This window comes from Oncorhynchus mykiss, chromosome 2 (assembly GCF_013265735.2).
Source record: "Oncorhynchus mykiss isolate Arlee chromosome 2, USDA_OmykA_1.1, whole genome shotgun sequence".
Taxonomy (NCBI): Eukaryota; Metazoa; Chordata; class Actinopteri; order Salmoniformes; family Salmonidae; genus Oncorhynchus; species Oncorhynchus mykiss.
Window position 1 is genome coordinate 6,853,587 of NC_048566.1, and position 8,914 is coordinate 6,862,500.

At 44.0% G+C, this 8,914-nt stretch overlaps 1 protein-coding gene across 4 annotated transcripts in view; it reads left to right on the top strand.

The window, feature by feature from the left end:
* Nucleotides 1-2,277: 2,277 nt before the first annotated feature.
* Nucleotides 2,278-8,914, top strand: part of rbm24b (RNA binding motif protein 24b) — a 10,737-nt gene continuing 4,100 nt past the window's right edge. The window contains exons 1-4 of one of the 4 annotated variants that reach the window (XM_036936433.1): nucleotides 2,278-2,868; nucleotides 3,562-3,751; nucleotides 4,127-4,181; nucleotides 4,812-4,823. In XM_036936433.1, the coding sequence (XP_036792328.1) occupies nucleotides 2,695-2,868; nucleotides 3,562-3,751; nucleotides 4,127-4,181; nucleotides 4,812-4,823 (431 nt within the window). In that variant the 5' untranslated portion in view covers nucleotides 2,278-2,694. The remainder of the gene's footprint in view (nucleotides 2,869-3,561; nucleotides 3,752-4,126; nucleotides 4,182-4,811; nucleotides 4,824-8,914) is intronic. The other 3 variants (XM_036936448.1, XM_036936441.1, XM_036936453.1) reach the window with 3 other exon arrangements.

The following is an 8,914-nucleotide window of genomic DNA, read 5'->3' on the forward strand; positions in this document are numbered from 1 at the left end:
GAAGGAACAACAATTAATTATTTAGGCTATATTATTTCAATTATTTCAAGCCTATTGCCTACAAAGAAAGACATTGTGAAGCGACACTAGGCTGGTAGAGAGTCAGGGAACATTAAGAGCTCAGCATTTAAACAACATTTGGTTGTATTAAATTATTACAGTCTATAAATTGCGCATATAGGCTGTGACTTACTTAGAATTAAATACAAATTAAACGAAAAATGCATTAAAAGCCATTAGCCACAGCCTTTGAATAAATTTTTAGAAACACCAGTTTGGACCGAAGAGCAGACCAGCAGCGGAGAACATCCTCTCCGCGCTTTCAGAGCCACTGGGGATGCTAAACACCATTTGGCCACGCTTGCCAGGCTGGGCAGGGATGCAGAGTTTTTAAAATGTATTTATAGGTATAGGCCTAAAGGTTTATAGGCAAAATAACCCAATCAAAACGGAAAGCTCCTTGAAATTTGGAATATGCCAGGCCTATTGGTCCAAAATCAATGATGGCCTATTGTATAGATAATAGAACAAAAATGAAGGAAACGTTTAAGAGCTCAGATGTTTTGTTTATAGATACTATGCTACAATGACACACTTAATTAGCTACCCATCTCATTCCTTTCTTTTAGCATGTGCACGTAGTAAGTACACCATCAGGCTTTCGGGACATCATATCACCACAGTCCCTCTGTACGTCACCTTGGTTTTGCACCTGTGTGTTTTATCAGTTTCTTTAGCGAACTCAATGACAGAAGCTAAAGAAAGGGGATATAGCAGCACACAAGAAGACCACCAATGCATGCTGGGCGGGGCCTGCCCTGAGCTGGTGAAGTGAGCGCTATTGGAGCGGGAGAGAAAGACGAAATTCGCTCAGCACTCCAGTTAAATTGGGTACGCTCCTCGCCCCACTCCAGCGCCACTCCGCTCACATACTCTGATAGTAACTAATGTGGATTTGAAAATGACTGATAGGTTTAAGCAATATGGTAATAGCTTCACCAACATGATGGTGGAATTTTGGCATATTGCTTTTACCTATACCAGTCATTTCAGATTTACACCTGTGTGTTTTAAAGACTAGTGCCTAGGGAGTAGGGGATAGGGAGTAGGGGCTAGGGCGTGGGGTTGATTTGGAGCTGGTGAGAGACTATTGGCTAGGGTGTAGGGTTGACTTGGAGCTGGTGAGAGACTAGTGGCTAGGAAGTAGGGTTGACTTGGAGCTGGTGAGAGACTAGTGGGTAGGAAGTAGGGTTGACTTGGAGCTGGTGAGAGACTAGTGGCTAGGGTGTAGGGTTGACTTGGAGCTGGTGAGAGACTATTGGCTAGGGTGTAGGGTTGACTTGGAGCTGGTGAGAGACTAGTGGCTAGGAAGTAGGGTTGACTTGGAGCTGGTGAGAGACTAGTGGCTAGGAAGTAGGGTTGACTTGGAGCTGGTGAGAGACTAGTGGCTAGGAAGTAGGGTTGACTTGGAGCTGGTGAGAGACTAGTGGCTAGGAAGTAGGGTTGACTTGGAGCTGGTGAGAGACTAGTGGCCAGGAAGTAGGGTTGACTTGGAGCTGGTGAGAGACTAGTGGCTAGGAAGTAGGGAGTAGGGTTGACTTGGAGCTGGTGAGAAACTAGTGGCTAGGAAGTAGGGAGTAGGGTTGACTTGGAGCTGGTGAGAAACTAGTGGCTAGGAAGTAGGGAGTAGGGTTGATTTGGAGCTGGTGAGAGACTAGTGGCTAGGAAGTAGGGAGTAGGGTTGACTTGGAGCTGGTGAGAGACTAGTGGCTAGGAAGTAGGGTTGACTTGGAGCTGGTGAGCGACTAGTGGCTAGGAAGTAGGGTTGACTTGGAGCTGGTGAGAGACTAGTGGCTAGGAAGTAGGGAGTAGATTGATTTGGAGCCGTGAGAGACTAGGGAGTATGGGCTAGGGCGTAGGGAGAAGGGTTGATTTGGAGCCATGAGAGACTAGTGCCTTGTTGTGGGTCAGTCAGCTGTCCATGTTGACCCCATAACGTGGTGTGACGCAACAGGTGTGTTTTGTGTGTCAGGGTCAAGCCAAGTGGTATCTGTTACTTCACCATCATGCAGAGCTACCGTGTGTGGATCAACATCAACAACATGCAGATAGATATCTGACACTCAACTATTAGAGGACCCTGAGCTCAGATTCATTACATAGTGTTTTAGATTGGAGGAGATTATTTAATAGATTTACAGTAAATGTCAAGTGGGGTATCAATAAATGAACGTTTTTTTCAAATACAGTACAGTAATGTTTTACACGTGGGAATAGTCCAAAGCAATGTCAGACAGACGTGTTGTTATTTTGGGTTCTGTATTGAAATGAGCTAATGTATCGCGATCCTATGATCGAGGTCTGTTCATGTTTGGTCGGTGCCTGTGACCCCGTATGCCACAGTGGGAGGGCCCAGGAGAGAGCGTGTTCACGGCCCAGCCCCCTTGACGTGACAGCTGGGCGAAGCGGACTTAGACAGCAGTGGTATCCCTCTCCTATGTTAAGCAGTGTCAAACTGAACTGAAGTTGGGAACGATTGGAAATCCGCGTGAAACAAGTGTCTGTTCAGTTCCAACGAAACCTATCTTAAATTAATCGTTCTAAATAACCTGTGCTTTCGCAGAGCTGACTGATCTCTGTGAGATTGCAAAAACATTCTCTATAAAACATTGTTGCCTACTGTTTACCGCAAAAATGATGATGCACTCGTCTCAGAAGGACACAACCTACACAAAGATATTTGTAGGAGGTCTTCCATATCACACCACGGACTCCAGTCTCAGGAAATACTTCGAAGTGTTCGGTGATATCGACGAGGCTGTTGTTATAACGGACAGACAGACGGGCAAATCCAGAGGTTATGGATTCGTAAGTATTATAGATGTACATTTGAATGTCATTGTGATTGATTGATCGATCGATTGCGTAATTAGTTTGTCATATTGTTAAATGCAGACATTATGGGTAGAATCTTAAATGTATCCAGCACCAATATGTCTTGAATGAAAAAGGCTGTCATTCGCCTATCCATAATGCGTCTGATGTTACTTATTGATTCACACAATTTTGTAGCCCATTTATGAACGGTCAATGAATTGCAGTTCCGGAATGGGCTCACCGTTCTGTTCTGCTAAGTATCTGCTGAAGCTCAGGCGTGGTGTCTTGGGCTCACCGTTCTGTTCTGCTAAGTATCGGCTGAAGCTCAGGCGTGGTGTCTTGGGCTCACCGTTCTGTTCTGCTGAGTATCAGCTGAAGCTCAGGCGTGGTGTCTTGGGCTCACGAGGTCCACGGTGATGTGATGGAATCATCCTAGAAATGCTGACTTGTGCTTCATAAACCATGTCTTTACCTTCAACTAATGAAGGAACATTTTTCTCTACACTTTTCCTTATTCTGATTGTAATACCCTCGTGCTTTTCTTATTGAGACGTGATCAATACTTTTAAATGAATTGTAGTTCAATGACCAGCTTTAGCCAACCCCCCCACTGAGTGAACATCTGATCAATTCAGACAACGGAAACATGTATTTATTCTGTATTCTTCCCTTTCCGTCCCTCAGGTGACGATGGCAGACCGGGCGTCTGCGGACCGAGCCTGCAAGGACCCAAACCCCATCATCGACGGCCGGAAAGCCAATGTGAACCTGGCCTACCTGGGGGCCAAGCCCAGGGTCATGCAGCCAGGTGAGGGGATGGACGCGCTGGCGGAGGGCTGCGCCACACGTTTATTTCACAGCTTGGACGACCAAGGTGGCGTACAAACAATGACGAGCTGCTAAAACGAGCAAACTAACCACCTGCTTACAGTATGTTAACACACGGTGTGTAGTATGGTAGATGTGTAACATGGGATTTAGACAAAGTGTACTGTAGTGGGGGGGACTAGCAGAACAGGCAGTGAAGCTAGTGTGAATGAAGATAGGTTATTTTTACAGACACCAAATGTTTAAAATGTGTTTTTTTCCTACCATCTACCTGATCTATAAGTACTTGAGCAGTTACATTGGAAGCACTGATCACATTTGATATAATGGGATTATAATGCATTTATAATATGTGTATATAGTTCAAGCTTTAGATTGAACACATAACGGTAGAGTTAAAAACAACTTGTTCCTATTCCAGGTTTCTCATTTGGTGTTCCTCAAATCCATCCAGCGTTCATCCAGAGGCCTTATGGGTACGTTATGACATAGTGAGACTCCTTGTCTTGTTGGACGTGTGTCATATTAAAACAACGTATTTCACTGCATCTGTCCAGTGTATGTGACAATATCATGTATTTCATGTTTATTAACATCTTTTACAGGGTAGAAAATGTTCAACTAGTGTAAGGTTGTAGAATTACCATAACTTTCCCAGGATGTTCCAGAAATCCCAGTTACAAGATTGGGACATTGGGAAAGTTACCAGAATTTTTCAACCCTAAACTAGTTGTAGAATATCATACTGTTACACCACCTGTTTTGTTCACAGCTGATCATTTTGAATGATCTATGTGCCCGTTTCTATTCTTACCCGCAGTATCTAGTGATTTTCATCTTTTAAAAAATACCTTGGATTGTAAAATGGAATGTTTTCTTTCTCTAGAGTGGTGGGACTGTAAGCCCCGCCCATTCATTCTCTTTTGAGTGTGGAGGTGGGACTGTAAGCCCCGCCCATTCATTCTCTTTTGAGTGTGGAGGCGGGACTGTGTCTTGTGTGGTGTGCATCTCTGCGTGCCATTCTTAGATTCTAAAGCGTGAATCTAATTCTGATTCTAAACGTGATGTCACCAGTTGTCAATGTCTATCTCTCTCTGATCTGACAGGCTGGCTTACGGGTAAGAAACTGTATCTGATGGAGGGACATGATGGTTTGAGGATGAATAGCTGAATCTGCATTGGGCAGATCACTAACGTCTTACCAGTATACTCTGACACACACAAACAAGCTGAAATGGTGATTAGATGCATGGAAGTTGGTTTTATTGTCATCTTTCTGTTGCGGTTTTCCATAGTCCATAGATTGGTGTGCGTGCCTTTGTTTCAGTATGAAGTGGTTTTCAGCTGAACTGCGTGCTTCCCTTACGGGGGTGGGGGGGGGGGGGGGGGTTCAGGAGTGGTGGTTGAGGGATGTTCCTGCAGACTCTAAGAGTTTGGATATTTCAGATTTAACTTTGTCACGGGGTGTTGATTCTGATCTGTTTTTTTAACTTGATTTTTAACGATTGATTGTGCTGTAGCCTGTGTCCCCCCCCCTCCCCCTCCCCCGTTTCTTAGTTAACAACGTTATCATATGTTTTGTTGTTGATGGGGTTGATCACCAGTGTTGCTACGTGACTTGTCTAGGACCTTCCAAATCCCCCCGCACAACAAAACAACTCTTGGCTTGCATGTTGGAGATCCTTTCCTATCTTTGGTTTTCTCTACTCATGATGTTGTGGTTTCTGTTTTCTTTCTCAAATTAACCCATTGCTTCCTCCTGTAGCTCACATCATCTTCTTCTATCTCTTTCCCTCCTGCTCATGACTTAGACCAGGAACCAACTCAGTGAAAGATATCTGATGGCTAGAACTAAGGTTGCAAAGGCAGGATATATATTACTGTAAACTTTACAAGTTTATATTGGTATCTTTCAAGGATTTTATGTAATCTGTCACAAGACATCTAGTGGCCCTTTTGGGTATTTCAGGTTATCAAAGGTGTCTAATAGTCTCTGGTCCTCTCTCCGGCCTTATCACAAGTAAAATATATGAAATCATTAAATAAGATGATTTTGAAACAGAAAATAGAATGATGAAGCTGTCAAACATTATCCTAAATACAAAACCATCAAGTTATATTGTGAGTTTCAGCATGAAACTATTTTAGTTATTTTACTATGTCAACATGTATTTGTTGTCAATGTTTTGGAGTCCAACTGGTGCCAGGTGTGATAAAAGCCACCAGTTGGAAGAGTTGCAGAGGTCATTGAAAATAATGCCATTGTTGATTAGATGCCCTTTTAAAAATTAATTAGGCTATTTTTACTTCAACCATATGGTCTATCTACTAGAAACTCATGGACGATATGGACAGAAATAACAAATCAATAACATATAATAAAACAAATCAAGTATAAATTACCAAAGTTACGATAGATTGCCACAGATTTTCTGTTAACTTACCAAAATGACTGAAGATTCCAGTAACTTTTGTAAATTACTGGTAGCTTTGCAACGCCTAGCTAGACCTCTGAAGCCACAAACCACTGTAGAAATGTGTCCATACAGAGAAGAGAAAGAGTGAGTGAGAGAAATGGTGAGAGGAAGGATGGAACCGGAGAATGGTGTCAGTACTGTGGGACACACGAGACAGTGTGTTTATGGTGTGGATGGATTTGTAATGGAGCCCCTCTACTGGAACAATACAGGGAACTGAGATGACTGAGGACACCCGCACTTCCAAAAGGAACTCGTTTATTCAAACAGACATCCTGATCCACTCTGTTGTCGCTCATTGGTGACCCAATATCTCATTTGTTTTAATACCAAAGGTCTGATTCTAGTTCTCACTGAGTGTAAACTGACAGCAAATACCAAATGTAAGTAGATTGTAGTGTGGAACATAGATTAATACTAACCAAGATATCCAAGTAGGATACAGAAGTTCTAACCTTTACCATGTAAAACATACAGCATATTTAAAAGGCATACATACAGCCAGTAAACATGGAGTGTAAACTGATCTCAGATAAGTTGTTTGCAGAGTGGTAGACTACTGGTCAGGCAGCAGCTGTTCAGTGTTCTACACGGCTTCTCAAATTCCGCTGGAAAATGAGAGTCGCTCGGCGGGGCCCTAAATAATGGATGTCATAGACAGGGCCTTCGCTGGCTCGATCACTCGCTCACCGGCGGACAACAGGTGGGCTGCCTGAGACATGTGCCCAGGGACCGGGGGGCCTGTGTGCCTCTGTTCTAGGGGATTACCCATGTGTCTCAGTGATTTACAAAGCACCTTTATTTAGCCCTGAACTTTCAACACAAAATGGCCGCCTGCTCTGTCGTCCTCCAACCAGAGGAAAGGTTAATGTCGATCGGACCAGTTTCAGCAGTAGGAGTAGGAGCTCTCTATGTCCTCTGTGTCTTCTACAACTGCCTGTCCTCTGTGTCTTCTACATCTCTGCATGTCTTCTACAACTCTGCCTGTCCTCTGTGTCTTCTACAACTCTGTCTGTCCTCTGTGTCTCTTCTATAATTCTGTTTGACAGACAGGTGGACTCTGTTACAGTCATAGAGACAGACATATGGACTCTGTTACAGTCATAGAGAGACAGACAGGTTGACTCTGTTACAGTCATAGAGAGACAGACAGGTGGACTCTGTTACAGTCATAGAGAGACAGACAGGTGGACTCTGTTACAGTCATAGAGACAGACAGGTGGACTCTGTTACAGTCATAGAGAGACAGACAGGTGGACTCTGTTACAGTCATAGAGAGATAGACAGGTTGACTCTGTTACAGCCATAGAGATAGACAGATGGACTCTGTTACAGTCATAGAGAGACAGACAGGTGGACTATGTTACAGTCATAGAGAGACAGACAGGTTGACTCTGTTACAGTCATAGAGAGACAGACAGGTGGACTAGTAAGTCATGAGGTCACTGAGACAGAGGAAGGGAATAGTAAGTCATGAGGTCACTGAGACAGAGGAAGGGAATAGTAAGTCATGAGGTCAGTGAGACAGAGGAGGGGAATAGTAAGTCATGAGGTCACTGAGACAGAGGAAGGGAATAGTAAGTCATGAGGTCAGTGAGACAGAAAGGGAATAGTAAGTCATGAGGTCACTGAGACAGAGGAAGGGAATAGTAAGTCATGAGGTCACTGAGACAGGAAGGGAATAGTAAGTCATGAGGTCACTGAGACAGAGGAAGGGAATAGTAAGTCATGAGGTCAGTGAGACATAGGAAGGGAATAGTAAGTCATGAGGTCAGTGAGACAGAGGAGGGGAATAGTAAGTCATGAGGTCACTGAGACAGAGGAAGGGAATAGTAAGTCCTGAGGTCACTGAGACAGAGGAAGGGAATAGTAAGTCATGAGGTCACTGAGACAGAGGAAGGGAATAGTAAGTCATGAGGTCACTAAGACAGAGGAAGGGAATAGTAAGTAATGAGGTCACTAAGACAGAGGAAGGGAATAGTAAGTCATGAGGTCACTGAGACAGAGGAAGGGAATAGTAAGTCATGAGGTCACTGAGACAGAGGAGGGGAATAGTAAGTCATGAGGTCAGTGAGACAGAGGAAGGGAATAGTAAGTCATGAGGTCAGTGAGACAGAGGAAGGGAATAGTAAGTCATGAGGTCAGTGAGACAGAGGAAGGGAATAGTAAGTCATGAGGTCAGTGAGACAGAGGAGGGGAATAGTAAGTCATGAGGTCAGTGAGACAGAGGAAGGGAATAGTAAGTCATGAGGTCAGTGAGACAGAGGAAGGGAATAGTAAGTCATGAGGTCAGTGAGACAGAGGAAGGGAATAGTAAGTCATGAGGTCAGTGAGACAGAGGAAGGGAATAGTAAGTCATGAGGTCACTGAGACAGAGGAAGGGAATAGTAAGTCATGAGGTCACTGAGAAAGAGAAAGGGAATAGTAAGTCATGAGGTCACTAAGACAGAGGAAGGGAATAGTAAGTCATGAGGTCACTGAGACAGAGGAGGGGAATAGTAAGTCATGAGGTCACTGAGACAGAGGAGGGGAATAGTAAGTCATGAGGTCACTAAGACAGAGGAGGGGAATAGTAAGTCATGAGGTCACTGAGACAGAAAGGGAATAGTAAGTCATGAGGTCACTAAGACAGAGGAGGGGAATAGTAAGTCATGAGGTCACTGAGACAGAGGAGGGGAATAGTAAGTCATGAGGTCAGTGAGACAGAGGAAGGGAATAGTAAGTCATGAGGT